Source organism: Miniopterus natalensis, chromosome 1 (genome assembly GCF_054644295.1).
Source record: "Miniopterus natalensis isolate mMinNat1 chromosome 1, mMinNat1.hap1, whole genome shotgun sequence".
Taxonomy (NCBI): Eukaryota; Metazoa; Chordata; class Mammalia; order Chiroptera; family Miniopteridae; genus Miniopterus; species Miniopterus natalensis.
The window spans coordinates 9,714,542-9,732,941 of NC_142081.1; the positions used below are offsets into that span (position 1 = coordinate 9,714,542).

The window sequence follows — 18,400 nt, forward strand, 5'->3', positions numbered from 1 at the left end:
TGGGATGTGGTCAGTGACTCCGCTTCTGATTTTGTTGGGAAATATGCAGTGGGAGATTGTGAAGGAGATCGGGACAAGCTGGCTAGAGATTTCCAGGAGGCTTCTGCGAGTGACTTATGTCCCAGGCAGTCCTGACCCAGCCCTAGGCTCCAGGAGTGTGGCTGCCCCCTGAGCAGGGAGGGCAAAGTTTCCGGCTCCAGGCTGGGGGTGGGGGGAGCAGATGAGGACCTGGAAGAGGTGTCAGGCTCCAAGGTGGGGGTTCAGGAGGTGTGGGGGTGAAAAGAAGTGAGGGGCAGGGGGAGGTGATGGTGACAAATGTAAGGTTGAGGGATCTTTTGCCTAAGTAAACAAAATGCTGTTTGAAAAAGAGCGTTTCAAAGGTATATATGTTCTGTTGGTTGTGGTGGTGAGTAAACCTTTAGTAAAGTCCCAGAGTTTCAGAAATATACACATCACATTTGTGCATTTTACTATTTCATAATTACCAGGGAGGTTGTTAGGGCCCTGGGGATGACTCCTTCTTGGTCTGCCTGGTACTTGATTGGTCACTGGTGTCGCAGGAAGTGACTGGTCAGGAGGCTCTCAGAGCAGACCACGTGTGTGGCCTGAAGAAGCTGGGGTGAAGGAGGGTTGAAATCAATGCCTCTGGCCCTCACAAATGAAAGCAAACACTGGGAAGCCCAGAGGAAGGGTTCTGTGGTCCCCCTGCACTAACCCCGCCCAGGAGGTGGCAGGCAGTGTCCCAGCCCAGCTCCCCCAGGCTCGTGCTTATTTGTGAGGCTGTTCTAGAAAGAAGCTGGGCCCTCGGGGACTCCTCCCCAGATCCAGACGTGGCCTCTAGTACATACTCCACACGCATGTGACTTGTGTGGTCACATGCGCACCGTGGTGACGTCCAGCAGCTTCTGGATCATCTCGGCGTGGGTGCCGTGGAAGGGCAGCCCGTCCACCTCCATGCCCACGTTGCCTGAGACGCCACTCCGGACTCTGTGCTGCACCAGGATGCTCAACATTTTTTCTTCCTGGAACAAAATGAAGCAGAGACAGAAGTAGCGAAGGGGGAGGGAAAAAGAAATACATATACACACATAAGTGGAGAAGAGCATTGGACTTGACATGGCCTCTTTTTCACAATGACATTTTGGTTAAAAATACTAACGCCACTGGAAGACTCACAGTGAAAAACAGTCGTGCTTCGAACCCACTCCCCAGAAGCAGCCAGTGACCAGTTTGGGCTGTTTCTTCTGCTAGTTACCTTCATGTAACCAAATAATGTGCTTTTTATGGAAACCTACTTTCTCTTAGCAAACATTAAAGATTCACTCCTTCTGCAGGTGCAACATAGGCTGCTTCCTGCCAACCTCACCCCGCCCAGCTCTGGATCACCTGCCATTGGTCTTTGTGCCAGGAAGGCCCCCATTCCTCCTGAGACCCCACTGTTAGCCTCCTGTGGGCACGTGCCAAGTCCTGCTGCTGTCACCTTCTAGATATTCCTTGCTGTGCATGTGGAAGCTTCTGGAAGAAGCTGGGCCCAGTAGGCAGAATGGTTGGGGATCAGACAGATCTGACTCGGGTCTTTCCTGGTAGGTGTTTTAACCTCTCTGTGCCTCAGTGTCCTCATCTGTATAATGGGGAGGTTGATGATGATGATAATAATGCCACCTTTAGAGGGTTGTTATGAGGATTAAGTGAGATATGCAAATAAAGCACCTAGTATGGTCCTTGGCACATAGTAGGTGCTCACGAAATGAGGTGGATTATTATTGGCAGGGTTGGGTCCCTAGCCTTTAGCCCAGAGCTCTCTTAAGTGATGTGATTCCCCTCCTTCTCTTTCCCTCCACTTGTCTAAGCCATGAATATGTCTGTCCCAGCTGAATAGCTCTGGCCTGGGGAAGGTGGCTCTTAGGTCAAGATGAGAGGAGAGAGGATGGTGCCTGCGGGGAGAAGTCAAACACATCCTCCTCTCCTCTTTACGAAATGAGGAGGGGACCAAGGACTTGGGAACAGGAAGACTGACAGATCTGAGAAGGGCTCCCACCTTCCCACTCAGGCATTGCTAATTCATTCTGTCACCCACTGAATTTTTATTGAGCACCTGCTATGTACCAGGCCCTGAATCGGTGATATAGTGGTGAATGACATGGTCCCTGCCCCCGGGGGGTCACAGTCTAGATGGGTGCCCAGGCAGGCACAGTCCATGGGGATCACAGCACAGAGCAGGGCACCCAGCCCCGTTTACTGGAGCGATTCAAGGAAGACTTTCAGGAGGAGGGGCAGATAGAACCACAGGTGACAAAAGAGCAGAAATGAGCCAGACAAGGGGCTATGAGGAGCACTAGCTGAAAATGTTTCAAAACAATGGAGAAAGCGTTGGCAAATGTCACCGGGAACTGTCTCTGTTCTCAGCTGGCCTGACAGCCTGAACTTCCGCTCTGCCTGGGCCTGTAGAAGGGAGACTTGAGAGTATTTGTCCAACAGCCCCTCCCAGGGGCCACTCAACCCAGGGTGGCACTTCCCGCCCTTTGTTTGGGCTTTATTTTCCCATTTATCTTCTCCATTGGGTCATATCCTCTCTTTATGGGGGAATGCTTCTGGAACCATCTGGCCATTTCCTCTCAGCACACTGCCTGCTCCCACCATTCGTATCCTTGAATCCCAGGGAGGACCTTGTGGTCCTCAGGGTGCATGTGATCAGTCAACAGGAACTGGCTGGCACGTAGCCTGTAAGAGCCCCCCGGGATCAGCTGGACCAACAGTGGCTGCGTGCAAATTTCCCAGGAACCACGTCTTCCAGGAGGCCTCTCCGAGGAGAGGGTGGCGGGGAAGAGAAGCGACGAGGAGGGGCGCAGGCAGAGCCCTGGAGGCCGCTGCGCCGGTCCAGGCTGAGGCAGGGAGCAGGAGCGGAGGGACAGCACAGAAATGAGGCAGAGTGGGCAGGGCGGGGGCCTTGCTCATTGCGGATGGGGACAGAGGCCCAGGATGACTTCTGGGCCTAGAGGCTGAGTGAATGGCCGGTCACCATTGAGTCACAGTGGGAGCATGGTGGGCTGATATTCTGGTTGGGTGATGTTGCCGGGCGAAGTGGGGTGGGAGAAAGGGGCCTCCTGGGAAGTTGGAACCTTTCTATATGTGATCTTAGTGATGGCTACACTGGCATGTATATATCTATATATCTATATATCTATATATCTATATCTATATCTATCTATACCTATATCTATATCTATCTATATCTATATAAAAATTCATTCACTGTACACTTAAGGTTTCAGCGGTTTATGTCATACCTCATAAAAAGTTATAAAAAAAGTGGAGTGAGATGAAAGTGCTGGAAGAGAATGGGAGCCCAGGATAAGGCCAGAGGCCATGTTCCCGTCTTTCAGTATCATTCACCCATCCATTATCCACTCATCCATCAGTCTATTCATGCACCCATCCATCCAGCTAGCCAGCCAGCCAGAAGTCCATTCATCCATTTATCCATCCGTCCGTTTGTCCATCCACCCTTCCTTCCTTCCTTCCTTCCTTCCTTCCTTCCTTCCTTCCTTCCTTCCTTCCTTCCTTCCTTCCTTCCTTCCTTCCTTCCATCCATCCATCCATCTGTCCATCCGTCCATCTTTCCGCCCATCCATCTATCCATCCATCCATCCATCCATCCATCCATCCATCCATCCATCCCCCCACCCACCCTTAGTCCCTCCTGTAAGGTGCTCTCAGTTGGCTCTGGGTACCTGAGAAGGTCTGGGGGATGCTCTCCAGCCCTTTGTTCTGCCCTCAAGTAAAACCCCAGGGTGTGACCAAAGGTCAGAGTGAGCAGGGTGTGGCTCCCTGGGCTCCTCAGCATGGTGCCCACTCCTGCTACCATTCTGATCAGACTGCTAAGAACTGTCCCTAAATATGGGAGGCGCTACTTACAAGCAACTCACAGAGCAGAGATGAGGGATGTCCCTCTGCCCCTAACCAATCAAGCCTCACCACCATCTCAGCCACAGCTCTGCCAGTGTCTCCTAATGACTCAGTGACTCCACACAGTGACCCACTGAGCTCTAGTATGGCCATTCTAGTTATTCTCCTGAACACCACACCACCTCATGTCCCTGCACCTTCCTGCCGCCTAGAAGGCCCTTCCCTCCTTCCTTGCCTGGTTACATGTATCCTGCTCACCCCCTAAGACTCAGCTGAGTGCCACATCCTCCAGGGAACCTTCCTTGAGCTCTCTGAATAAGCTAAATGCCCATTTTCTGTGTCCCCACAGCAGCTTGCCATGCCCACTTCCATCCTGGTTCCTTTCATGTGCAAGATTTCTTCCCTGTGGATCCTGAGTTCCCTACCCAGGGGCCAGGTTAGACCCCTCACTGTCTCCCAGAGCAAGCTTGGGCCTGACCCAGAGGAAGGGTTCAACAAACATATGTTTGCACTTTTGCTTTAAAAATGTTCTTTTTTATTTACTTTATAAGGGTGGCGCATCATTAATATTTTGTGAAGGACTGGGTGGAAACCCAAAAGGATTTTCCATGCCTGGGTTGTGCTTGAGCTGTGTGAGTGTGTTTGGCTGGGTTCATTCTCTTATGTCTGTGTGAATCAGGAATCATGTGTAAGGCAGCTCCCTGAGTGGTTTTTTTTTTCCAATTCAGATCCAGGAAGTGCAAAGACCACTTCCCCAGAAAATGTCACTTCAGCTGCGAGCCCTCCTCCATGGCAGCCTGGCATTGCCAGGAACTGGGAGACTTCTGAGTCATGTGGGGAGACGCCCAGAGTATAGAGTTGGAGACCCAGACTCAGATCTCAGCTCTGCCTCTTAGCTGGGTGGTGCCAGGCAAGTCGCCTCCCCTCTTGGGGCCTCAGCTCCCTCATTTGTAAAATAGAGACACCACCAATCCAAGGAGGTGTTGTAGAGAGACGGGGGTGGGGGATTTGTGCATAAGGGAGAAATAGAGGGAGAGACAGGCAGAAGGAAAAAGGGGTTAGAATGGGTACAAGGCAATGTAAACAAAAAAATAATAAGACAGAAAAGGGGCAGGAGGGGCTCTGGATCCTGCCCCATCTCAGCTGCTGCCTCTAGGCTGGATGCTCAGGAACCTTCCTGCCTCCTGGATTGCCTTCCCCAGACCAACCCTCATCCAAGATGCTGGAAACCAACCCTCTTCTATTGCAGGGTTTCAAAGTGTGGTCCCTGCAGCAGCTGCAGCAACGTTACCAGTAAACTTGTTAGAGACACAGATGCTCCAGCCCACCTCAGACCTGCTGAATCAGGAACCTTGGGCAGGGCCCCATACTCTGTGGTTTAAAATGCCAGTGAGGTGATTCTGATGCCTCTAAAGTTTGAGAACCGCTGCTCTAATAAAGCACCACTTTCATTCATTTACTTATCCATCCATCCATCCATCCATCCACCCACCCAGCCACCCAGCCACCCAGCCACCCAGCCAGCGACCCAGCCACCCATTTATCTATCCAACAAGGATTTACCCAGTGCTGAGATTCTGTCTGCTGATTGTTGGGAAAGCAGACACAAGAGACCTGGTTCCTGACTTCCAGAAGGTTTGGTTTTTTTAACATGTAGTAATCTATGCCTTTTGGGGGACAAGACTGGGACTGATCCAGCTAACATGATCTCCCTCTGCCCAGGGGCTCTTAATGACCCCACACTACTGGGAGAATCCGATGAAAGCACAGATCCTTGCTCAGAAAAACCCACGTATGGAACAATTTTGCAAAGTGTTTCAAAGAACTCATGAACCCTGCTTTGTGGACCCTGGGATGAGGAGCCCTCCTCTACCCCAGCGTGACCCCTGCCGACTACCTGCGGCCTCGAGAGCAGCCTCCCCACACCAGCGCTGAGCTGGTCACCTCCCAGCTTTCTGTTCCCACCACGCCTCCTTTCCAGAATGCCTGCCCTTCTACTGGGTTTATTCCTCCCAACCTCCAGCCCCCAGGATCCTCCTCCCACCCCAGTTCCCCCACCTTAGCACTCTGTGGGATGTCCCATCCCCCCTGAGGTCTCAGCGCTCTACCTGGATTGTAAACTCCTTGGAAAGGGCCAATGAGGAAACCGCAGCTGCAGGCCACCCATTTTATTGTGCTTTCCCTTATTGCACCTCACAGATACTGTGTCTTAAAAAATCTGAAGGCAAGACTCTCCACCAACTAAAAGATTACGACTCACTGTGTGCGACACGCGTGTTACTGTGGTGGTCTGGAGCCGAACCCACAATAACTCCAAGGTCTGCCTGTACGTGCAGTTCTTCCAACCATGCTGCTGGCCCCCATTTTACAGACAAAGGAAATGAGGCTCAGAGAGGTTAAACAACTTGCCTAAAGTCAAACTAGAAGGGAAATGGTCATTGATACCAGGTCTTCCATAATAATTTAGGATCATGAGAAGGTCAAAGGTCACCCAATCCAGTCCAGCTGGGACACCTGGCTGGCTCTGCCTCTCGCACCGAGGGGCAGCAGTGGTGCTGGCCTGTGGCTTATGGCTCGGAGTACCAGGCCCACCCCTCACCCAGGGAAACGTAGCTTCCATGGAGTGGCCTGTGGGGCCTGTTACCTTGCTGATGGATGGGAGCGCCTCAGTCCAGTTCTGTTCCCCAGGTGCCCTGGAGGGCCCAGTTGCCTTCCTCAGGTAACGTCCATGGACCTCGCACGAGTTCAGGATGTACAGAGCACAGGCCAAGGCATAGCCTCCCCAGTTAGAGACACCTAGGACAAAAAAAGATTTCAACACAGAATTGGGAAGGTCACGTGGCCCATCACCCTGCCTCTAAGCTCAGAACTCGTCTCAAGAATGGTCCTAAGACCAGTGACACCAGTAGTACCTGGGACTTGTTGGAAACAAATTCTTGGGCTTGTAGCCCAGTTCTGCTTAATCAGAAACTCAGCCCGGGAGTGGGGGGCATGCCAAGTTTCAATAAGCCCTCTGGGGGACTCTGATTCACCTTCAAGTTTGAGGAGCATTGCTCAGTCTAAACCATCGGGGTTACGTGCTGTTAAGGACCATCAGAGCAAAAGATGCAGCTATAGCCCAAGGCAGCCATTCCAGAGCCCTGGCCCTGGCACCGGCACCTCAGGCTGCTGGGAAGCCTGTCCTCAGAGGGGAGGCCCCAGCCCCCTCGGGCTGTGACCATCAGCTCTTCCTGCGCCTGAGGACGGCTCCCCATCAGCCTCACCTCCTCCTGCTCTGGGGCGACCTCGCCGGATCTCCCCTGACACCTGCTTGGGTTAGCTCTCCGCGCGGCCGAAGAAGGGGTGATCGGGGACCTGCGAGGCTCTAGGTGCTAGACGGTCAAAGCAGAAAGGAGAGCCCCCGCCCGGGAGAGCGAGGGGCTGTGCGCACAGCCCGGCATGGGGTGGCGCGAATAATGAAAGAGACGTTCACAAAGGGCTGTGGGAGCATCAAGGATTCCGGCCGCCCGGCCCAGGGCTTCACAGAGGTGTCCGCCAACCCTCACGGAGATCCCCCGATATGGGTGGGGACAGCAAGGCTTGGAAGGAAGAGCTGCCATCGGCCTGGCTGATTCCAGAGCCTTGATCTTTCTCGGCTACACTGAGCTGGAGGGACAGACACAGTTCTCTGTCTTCAGGTCCTGGTGGCCCTCAACTCTAACTGGAGGGGCCCTGTTCATCTCCCTCAGCCCCAAACCCCCAGGTTTTCATTCCAAATAATATGCCCTCTTCCCCACTGTCATGTGGGGTCCCCATCTCTCTTTAGGGGACCCAGCCTGCTGCTGAAGTCACCACATCAGGCCAAGCCCATGGGGTTTGACCAGTTATACAAAGAACCTACATTCTGGGTGGCAGATAAACTTGAGGAAATCTGAAGACTTCCAAAGAAATTCTCCTGAGGCTCCCTTCCCTTCAGATCCAAGACCCCAAAATAAAGGAGACGGGCAGATAATCTTCCCCCTCTTCCTGGTGTCCCAGCCGCAAAGCGAATCCGGAGTGGAGACCAGAGACATAGGGCGTGGGCATCTTTTCAGATGCCTACCTGCTGTCTCTGTATCTTCTTCGTGAGGTGTCTGTTTCAGGACTTTTGTTAATTTTTAAATTGGGCTGTTTGTTTTCTTATTGCGGAGTTTTAAGAGTTCTTTGTATTTTTTGGATAACAAGCTTCTGGCTGGACAGCCAGGCCCCACTGGCTGGCCCTCTAATCACTCACCGGCGATGACAGCAAAGTCAGCCTCCACGTCACAGGCGATGACATCCCCGTTTCGTATGTGGCTCTTCACGGCCTCCTTGACCTTGCCCATCCCAAGCTCATTGCCTCCATCACCGACACCTGGAGGGAAGACAAGCAGTCAGTATACAGACCAAATGGGGGGCTTGTGGGGTGGGGCAGGGCCACCCTTCCACACGTGCTCGCTGCCTCTGGGAAGGGAAAAGGGTTGGCTCTGGATATATTTTCAGACAACCAGGAGATGTTGTACTTCTCCTTTGGGTATTCTAGAAACTTCTCTAGTTAAAAATGAGTCAAAGTTTGGAACTGACCGGAGTGTGGCTATGTCCCCTACTGGGTCATGTTCTCTAGTCACGAATGGAGCACCCCCTTTGTTGAACAGGTATGGTGAGGGACTTCCTCTCTCTTCTTCAGGGGCTCTTGCTCGGGGAGGGGCCACAAGTCCCTGAGCCTCATCAGTGTGACCAGATGGCATTCCATTGGCAGAAGTGAACTAGTATAGATTTCTGAAGTTAATTCTGTGATTTGCTTTCAAGGCTTCTGTATAAAGAGTATGAAATGTATGTGTGTCAGTTCATTTTCATCTACACCAACCAGAGGGGCGCCTGGTTAACACCTGGAGCCACCTAAGCAGGAATACAAGCCCAGGCGTGGTTGGCCAGCATTTGAAAGAGACCACGGTCTAAAGGCCAATCTGTGCATCAGCACCTGAGGATTTGTTGATTAGCATAATAAATTTTAGAATACATATGTTTGAATAGAGAGATGTTAGAAATTATGTAATCCATTGGTGGAAGTAATAGTGTTGAAAATAGGTGAATTGGCCAGAAAAGAATTAGCAGGCCCCTCCAGCCTTGCAGGAACAAGATGGAAACACCTAAGCAGCCCTCAGCCTGTATCCTTTGAGGTGCTGCTCTAGCAACACTGTGTGGTCTCCTGTGTCAGGTATTCCTGGGGGACTCTGTAGACTGGCGGTCAGCTGAGTCTGCCTGCAGAAGACGGCTGTGGTTGCCTCAAGATAACTGTTTGCCCAAGTGCTTGTCCAGGTGCCTCCAGAGCAGAGCTGGGCCTCCCGAGCCTACAGGCCATGCGTCACTTAACAAGGACACGTTCGGAGAAATGCGAACATCAGAGCGCAGCGCCCAAACCCAGATGGGACACCTACCGCACACCTCGGCTGCGCGGTCCAGCCTGTTGCTGCTGGGCTACAAACCCGGGTAGCGTGCTGATGTCCTGAACAGCAGGCAACTGTAACACAGTGGTGTTTGTGTATGTAAACAGAGAAAAGGTGCAGTAAAAATATAAAAGAGAAAAAATGGTGCGGCTGTGTGGGGCCTGACCATGAATGGAGCCTGCAGGAGTGGGGAGTGAGCGGCGAGTGGAGGCCCAGGCTATTACTGCAGGTTACTGTAGACCCTATAAACCCCGGACACTTAGGCTACACTAAGTTTATAAATAGTTTTCTCTGTTCAATAATAAATTTACCTTAGCTTATTGTAACTTTTTTTCATTACAAACTTTAAAAATTGTTTAACTTTTTGACTCTTCCGTAATAATACGTAGCTTAAAACACAAACACATTGTACAGCTATACAAAAATATTTTTTCTTTATATCCTTATTGTATAAGCTTTTTTCTAGTTTTAGTTTTTTTAATTATTATTATTTTTTACTTTTTAAACTTTGTTAAAAACCAAGACACAAACGCACACATCAGCCTCGGCCTACGCAGGTCAGGGCCTCGGTATCACCGTCTCCCATTCCACACCCCGGCCCCCTGGAGGGTCTTCGGGGGCACTAACACGCACGGGGCTGCCATCTCCTTTGATAACAAGGCCTCCTGCTGGAATAGCCTCCTGGTGGACCTGCCTGAGGCTCTTCTTGAGGGTTCGCTGTTTTCTGACACATGTTCCTGGTGGTTCGCTTGGTGTGTTTCTTTTTTCCATCGTAGGCTGGCTTGTAAGCGGATAATGCAGCGTGAAGGGCCCGCTCTCCCAGTGAAAGCCTTTCAGTGCTGGGGTCCGTGTCTGCAAACGTTTTAGGACCTCGCTGAGGTCTGCAAGAGCTTCTGCCAAGCCCTCCCTGTGCAGCTCCTTGGGGGTTCGTCTCCGTCCGCAGTTTCCTTTCCTCTTGCCTCTTCAGCGACGTGCTCCTGTTCCAGTCCCAACCCTCCGCACGGGTCAGCTCCTCAGGAACCACCTCCAGGAGCTCCTCGGTGTCATTGTCACCCGCAGCCGGGTTAGAGTTGGTGGCCACCTCAGCCACAGCCTTGGTGATTCCTGCAACCTCCTCAGCCTTGGCAAAGCCTTTGACGTCACGGACAAACCCCGAGTGTCTTCTTCCAGGTGCCATTCATACGCTCCTCGGCGACGTCGGCCCAGCCCAAGCAGGGCCCCCGGTGCGGAGACAGCTGCTGTGATCGTCGTAGCATCGGATTCCTCTCAGTCTCCCTCAGCTACAGCAACAGCCTGGGCAAAGGTCCTCCTCGGGCAGGAGGTCTTAAAAGCTGCTACAATTCCCCCATCTGTTGTTTGGGACAAAGAGGTGGTGTTTGGAGGGAGAAACACCCCTTTGGTACTGGGATGAAGACCACCAATAAAAGGAGGATGTCTGGGAGCGTTGTCAACAATAAGGAAAATCTTGAAAGGTATGTTAATCTCCAAACATCTCTCTCCATTGTGCTGACATAGCAACTCAGGAGGGCATCCTGGAAGCAGCGCTGGGTTATCCATGCCTTCCTTTTGGTCTTGTAGTACACGGGCAATGTGTGCTTACTGATGTGCTTGAAGGCCCTGGGGTTCTCACTGTGCCAGATGAAGGGGCTCAGTTTGCAGCCTGCAACACTGCCCCAAGCAAGACTGTTATCCTGTCCTTAGAAGCCTTGAAACCTGGCACCGATTGGCCTCCTCATGGATGGAAGTCCTTTTAGGCATCCATTTCTAGGATAGGGAGGTTTCATCTATATTGTTTTCTCTGGCAAGTAATTTTCCTCCATAGTCAGCTTATCTAGAGTTTCCAAAAATTCTCCAGGTGCCTTCACATCAGCACCAGCAGACTCACCACTCGCTTTCACATTTTGTAATAATAATGATTCTTTTTAAAAAATGTTTTTATTTATTTTAGAGAGATAGGAAGGAACAGAGAGAGAGAGAGACATCCATGTGAGAGAGAAACATCGATCAGTTGCCTCCTGTATGACTAGGGACCAAACCCGTGACCTGGGCATGTGTCCTGACTGGGAATTGAACCAGCGACCTTTGGGTGCATGGGACAATACCTCAGCCAACTGGCCCACGCCAGCCAGGGCTGAATAATGATTCCTGAGCTGTTTAAGTCACCTAGAGCTAGCAGTTAATTCATTGTAGCCAGGTCCAGCCTTTTCTTTCAGCATTGCAAATAAACTTTTTGCTTTGGTCATGCTGCTGAGAGGGACACGCTTCTGTGTCTGGTCTTCAATCCAGGCCATTAGAAGTTTCTGCATGTCTGATATGGGCCCTTCTCAAATTTTCATTGGTCTCGTTGCTTTCAGTGAAGCAGACCCTTTACTAACTTCCATTACTTCGTTCGTGTTCCCCAAGATCGCGGCTGTGGTGGGATGGGACACGCCTGACAGGTGAGCAGCAACTGTCACTGATTCTCCACCGTCCTAGTCCTCAATCGCTTCTAATTTCATTTCCAGGTCAATCACTCCATGTGGCCTCTTACTGACAACGTTAACAGTGATTTTTGTACACTTAGGGGCCAAGATGAACAAAACGCAAGATTAAATCAAGCACAGAAGATAATGCAATTAGGAGACTCGGTAAACATGAGATGTATGAGGCTGCTGCCAGCTGAACGTCGCGTACTGCTTCACAGCGATCTTTTTATATGTATGTTGAAAGAGCACACTCTAAAACGGGTGGGGAACGTCTGCCTGCGGGCCATGTACAGCCTGCTAACTCATTTGGTCTGGCCCTGCCAAGGCAACCGTAGGCCGGACTCGAAATTCAACAAATCTAGGAGGTTTTTTTCATAGCTAATTTTTAAGTTGATGATTTTGTATGGCCCATGAATGATGTTATAAATAACCACATGGCCCTTGGCAGAAAAAAGGTTCCCCATCCCTGCCTTAAAAGTACAACAGAAATATAGCATAGTAAATGCATAAACCAATAACACAGTCATTTATTATCATTAACAACTATTACGTACTGTATGTAATTGTATGTGCTATACTTTCACGCTCCAGCGGTGCTGTAGGTGTGTTTACATCAGCATCTCTACAGATACGCGAGGAACGCAATGCTCTGTGACATTAGGAGAGCTACGATGTCACCAGGCGACAGGAATCTTTCAGCTCCATTATCATCTTACCTGACCACCACTGTAGATGTGGTCCATGTGGACTGATACATCATATGCCTTGCATGATTGTCTGACAGTTTCTGCGTGTTTCTACAAAGGCTTGGGATAGGAGAGAGCTTCCACCAGAGGTTAGCATTCATTGTGAGATGGTGGAGAGGGGAAGTAGAGGTGACTCACCTTGAGCACAGAGACCTGGACTCAGCGAAAAGAATCTGGACCATTGTGAATGACCAAATTCCTTTGGACCACACCCTGAGGGTTTTTCTCAGAACTGTTTCCCAGATCCGAGACAGCCCGTTGCATGAGGGAAAATGGTAACACCACCTAGCATCGGGATCTTGTCTATTTCTGTCTCTGCTCTTGAGCATTTTATGAATTCCATCCCGTTCACTCCTTGAGTCAGTCCTGTCTGTGGCCTTGTTTTCCTGACCGAGCTCGTCGAGATTCTGAGGGGGGCAGGACTCGGGTAGTGAGTGAAAGGTGGGTGTCTTGGTTCTCATTTGAGTGCTAAGTGCACGACAAGGCAGCTGTCTGGGGAAACTGAGGAACAGGGTGTTGACGTAGCAGAGGCGAGAAAGGACAATCAGGGAGTGACCCTGCTGGGCAGGGTGCCTTCAGAAACCACAGGAGGGGCTTAAGCCCCTGAGGCCAAGAGAAGCATCCAGAGGTCCACAAAGGGGGCAGTTTGAAGGTGCAACAGTCAGTTCCCCCTGCTTATTCTGGGGTTTCAGGGGGCACCACTGGGGGGTCAGAACAGATTGGGGGTCTCCTTTCAGTGGGGAACAGCAGCTCCCTTGGACCCTGGTTGCTCCTCTGGACTCAGAGACCCTTTGCTTCTCCACCCTGGGAGTCCTCCCCCGAGGCCCTAGGTCGCAGGCCTGCCCTGCCCCGAGAGACAGGAAGCACAGAGCCAACCGCACTGCGTCTACCACACCCGAGGCCTCTTCTGGGAAAGACCAGGGCGGGTTTGCAGAAATTTTCTGCTCAGCCGGGAAGACTTTCATTGTCTCATTAAAACCTTAAAAGCCTAAGGTGACTAATGAGTCTGGGAAACACTCCAGTGCTTGAGAGGAGATAAACACAGAATGGTTAATGCCTGCAGGCCTGCTACCTACCCTCCCTCGGGGGAGGAAGGCTGGTTCTCCTTGCCAGTTACAGCAAGCCTTCCAGAGATTCTCTGAAAAGCTTACTGGATAGGGTCTTGGGAGTCTGGGCTCTGCCCCTAATTCTCCTAGCAGCACCAATTAGCTGGGCAACCTCAAGAAGCCCCCCCAGCCTTATTTTTGGACACTATACCTGCCTTCCCTACCTTACAGGGTTTTAAAGAGGCTTAAACAATACAATAAATGTGAAACCTCTTTGAAAACGATAAAGTTCTATAATTTACACATAGTTATCATAATAACTATGATATTATTAGCAGTCAAGATGTTGCACTAACCACATAGTTAACATATATTTTAAAATTAATATGCTTCGTAAGATGACACATAGTGTACATGGTACATGCATCCTACGCGACAATAATAGGCCATGCCTCGATTTTATTATTATTATTACTCTATTATTAGTTTTAATATTTTAGAGTTGGGGAAATAGACTATGCTAGGTTAAATGTCATTTCCCTTCGTTGCTTGGGGGAACGTTGGATTTCTAAATGACGATGTCAATATTGTCTATAGGGACACTTATTAAACAAAGACCACCTCTAGAGTGGTGGTCCCCATACAACCCTTTCCTGTCCTGCGTTCAGTAGTCAATAAGGCATTTAGTGCTAACACATTCTTGCTGAATTCTCGGTGCCTCTGGCTTACCAGTTGATGAGATTCCAGGAATTTTCTGTGCCGCAAGGAAAAGATCGTCTATGGGGTCAACCAAATGCTTGATGTTCATTTTCCTCGCATTGTAGTAATTGCCGTCGGCAGCCCTCCCTGCGCGCTCTATCGCCACCAGGTGGTCGAACCTGCCAGGAAGCAAGAGCAGAGGGTCTCAGGGAGCCTGCGGCTGCCTTGTAGCTCCTAACTTCACGTGTTTGTGTGGAGGACACGTCATTCTTTCCTTGTTTCCTTCATTCCTACAGAACTTGGCCTAACATCTACTATGTGCCAGGGGCTGTGCTGGAGGCTGGTCTATCCGATTGATCATTGTAAGAAATGACATCAGAATCTTTAGCAATTTATCAGGGTCGGAGGCGGTGAGAGTGGAAAGGCCGCGGATGATGCTGGAGCCTGGCCCAGATCTCCATTAACCAGCAGGGGAGCCGGCACCCAGTGGGTTTGAGTGGTGGCTGCTATTGGCCCACCGCTGCCCCCTCCCAGGCTCCTGTTCGGTCTACAGACACACATAGACTAAAAAGGAATTGAAATATTAGACCAATGAATCTACCACAAGAGAAACTTCTTTAGACAGAAAGAGACAGAGAGACAGGGGTAACAGGTGACATGGTGGTGGGAGTTCAGGCCGTGGGATCAGATCACGCTGGTCCTCTTGCCACTGGCCCTGGGTAAGATGTTCAGCCTCTAACCTCATTTTCTGCTCTTTGACGTGACCTAACACCAGTACACCGCGTGGAAAGTGTGAAGTGAGAAAACGCACACGAGGCGCTTAGCATGCAGCACCACACCTACTCAGCGCTCAGGAAGTGAGCGTCGTGGTGTGGTTGTGGTTGTGTTTGCTGCTATTATCAGGAGGGACATATTTTTGGTAATCCAAGTCAACAACATGAAAGTTGTACTTTAAACCTCTCTATGCCCGGCCGGGCGTGGCTCAGCGGTTGAGCGTTGACCTAGGATCCAGGCGATTGGGGTTCAATTTCTGGTCAGGGCACATGCCCGGGTTGTGGGCTCGATCAATGACTCTCTTGTCATTGATGTTTCTCTCTCTCTCTCTCCCTCTCCTTTCCTCTCTCTGAAATCAATAAAGATATATTTAAAAAAATAAATAAATAAAAAATAAACCTCTCTAAATCCCCTCCCGCTCCATGACGAAGTTCTTCAATATCTTAACTCTGCCCTGGAAAAGTGTGGGGGTTACCCAAAAATTTTAAATAGAATTACCATAGAGTCCAGCAACTCCACATCCAGTATACACCCAAAAGAACTGGAAGCTGGGTGTCGGAGAGGTGTTTACACACCGCATTCCTAGCAGCATGGTTCACAGTAGATGAAAGGCAGAAGCAACCCGAGTGTCCATCAACACACAAGCAAGCAAAATGTGGTACATACATGCAATGGAATATTACTCAGCCTTAAAGAGGATGGGGATTCTGACGCATGTTACAACATGGATGAATCTTGAGGACATTGTGCTAAGTGAAATAAGCCAGTCACAAAAGGACAACCACCATGCAATTCCACTTATGTGAGGTCCCTAGAGCAGTCAGATTTATAGAGACATGACGTGGAATGGTGGATATCAGGGGCTGGGGGTTGGGAAGATAGTGGTTAATGGAGATAGAGTTTCAGCTGGAAAAATGAAAACATTCTAGAGATGGATGGTGGTGATGGCCGCACAGTGTGTATGTCCTTAATGCCACAGAACTGGACCCTTAAAATGGCAAAAATGGTGAATTTTGTGTTATGTGTACTTGACTATAATAAAAAAAATCTTAACTCTGAATGCTTTCTCTGTACATGTTTTTAAAAACAAGTCTTCCGGCCGGTCCACGTCCTTTGGTTCTGCTAGAAGATGGTGGCATCGTACATGCTGGATGAGCGGACACTGAGAAGGTGCTGGAGCCTAACCCTGGGGCGATGCGCCCCATGTGGGACAGTGGTGATGGAAATCATTCAGCACAGAGCTCCCGGTGAGACCAGTGCAGACTCCGTTCTGGAAGGGGAGCACTGTGTCTGGACCTTCCCTCAGGGGAACTCAGTGATACACCTGGTGAAGGTAGATTGATTTTTTTTTTTTAAGCCAGAAGCGTCCATTTAGCTGCCATGGGAAGGAATTCACTCCTGGGAATCTGCTCCCTGGGAAGGTTAGTGCATCTCCTCTAAAAAGAGCAGAATCCCCTCTCCCTGTGATCAGATCTGGCTCATCTCCCTTCATTCAGCAACAAGGGCAACGTCTGTGTCACCAGGCGTCAGGGCCCTGCCCAGGAGGGTTTTCTAGTTCCCCCCGAGGAGCCAGAGCTTTGTGTGTGTGCCAACCATTCAGAGAATATAAACATTTCAGACAGGCACCACACACATTCTTGCAGCTTTAAGCGGCATATCGGATCTGCAATCGAACTTTTCCGTGGTGACTCAGGTCCTCCCTGTGACCGCCTGAGTTTTCCTGTGAGCTGCATTATTGCTACACCCTGCAGGCCTGTTGCAGCAGTGTTCTTCCATTCTAAGTGGACACCCGTTAGTGGGTTGGTTGTAAGACAGGTTTTTTAGGTCAGGTCAGCATTTTCTGAAAAGTAGATGAAAACAGAGTAGAATAGAACAGAATAGAATATGTCAGAGTACATCGCATGTAGCGAGAGTAAATACTGTTTTTTGAAACTTCTCTTTCAATGATGTGTGTGTGTGCTTTGCAATGCAAAATATATTACTGTGGATTGTTGTCAAAAAAGTTTGCAAAACACAGTACTAAAATTTATAAGGTTTGAAATACATCATATATACAAAAAAGAAGTGTTTTTCAAAACACACATTAAAAAATACACACATGCGCACATAACAAACAGTAAAAAATACACACACACACACCAAGTTTCACAAGCGAGTCCTCGCTATTACCATACAAGACATACAGTGACATTTCTGTTTCATTTGGCAAAGGTGCTGGTCTTCCCCCCCCCGCCCCCACCCCCGCCCCCGCCCCCAATGAAATGACTTCGCTACTCTCCAATGGAGCATTAGCCAGTTTGAGAAATGGCTTTTTGTTTTTTTATCATCTTCTTCCCCCTCTATCAAGAAGACACATCATCTCTCAGGGACCTGCTACTTCGAGAGGCCCTCTGAGAAGCCCCCAGGGCACCCGAACCCCGGCACTGCTTGCTCGCCCGGCCCGTGGAGCCCGTGGCTCACGGCTCCGTTCTCTCCCGTGGGCTGGTGTGGGCAGGAACATAGTTGTCCAAGTTAACACCACGTGGGCTTTCCCACCATCACCCACTTTACACTGGGAGGGGACATACATACCTAGGAGACTTGGGGTCCCTCTCATTGCAGAGAAATGCCTGAGCAGCTCCTGCTGGCCCCTCTTGGTAAGTCAGTATCGGGATCGGGGTCTTTAGGACACCTTGAAAAGAGAGGTAAAGAGTGGCCACGGCAGCCCGGTGTGGATTCTGGGAATTCACGTTGGCTTTTCGAACCCTTCTTTGGAAATGATCATCTCCATTATCGAACCACATTTACCTGTAGAAAACTCTGTTAGTTAAGCCGAGGCCTCAATCCAGGGGATACTTAAGTTTATTTGCTTTAGTCCTGAGTAAGCCCTAACGTGGAGGGTGAGGTGAAACAGGGCTGGTGTCACCAATATTGTGGGCTAGCAAATATGCTCTCCACAGATGTCACAACACCACGTCGGTGACAGTGAGCCAGCCCTTTGCTAAGCATGTGACATGCATGCTCTAATTTAATTTTCACAGTTCTGTGTGATAAGAACCATTGTGATGCCCATTTTACAGAGGAGGAAAACTGAGGCTCAGACATACTAAATCACTTGGGCAAAACCAAGTATGTAGGTCGGTGTCACAGGACCAGTTCCCACCCAAACAGGCAGCCTAACAGAGCAGGGAACATAACCCAACCCCAATGGGCTCACATGGTGGGCAAAGCCTCAGGAAAGGAAGGTCGAGGCAGGATGAGACCTCGCACCTGAGCTACAAAGAGCCCACTTATCAACATGGTCTATTTATACTGAAAACGAGGAAGGGACTCAGCCTTTC

The 18,400-nt window shown here is 50.1% G+C and overlaps 1 protein-coding gene across 1 annotated transcript in view; it reads right to left on the bottom strand.

The window, feature by feature from the left end:
• Positions 1–452: 452 nt before the first annotated feature.
• The window catches only part of DGLUCY (D-glutamate cyclase), a 52,862-nt gene continuing 34,914 nt past the window's right edge, over positions 453–18,400 (bottom strand). Inside the window, exons 9-14 of the mRNA XM_087813851.1 lie at positions 17,652–17,751; positions 14,337–14,485; positions 8,159–8,278; positions 6,551–6,702; positions 849–1,022; positions 453–614 (exon numbers count right to left, since the gene is read on the bottom strand). Coding sequence (XP_087669977.1) covers positions 873–1,022; positions 6,551–6,702; positions 8,159–8,278; positions 14,337–14,485; positions 17,652–17,751 — 671 coding nt within the window. The 3' untranslated portion in view covers positions 453–614; positions 849–872. The remainder of the gene's footprint in view (positions 615–848; positions 1,023–6,550; positions 6,703–8,158; positions 8,279–14,336; positions 14,486–17,651; positions 17,752–18,400) is intronic.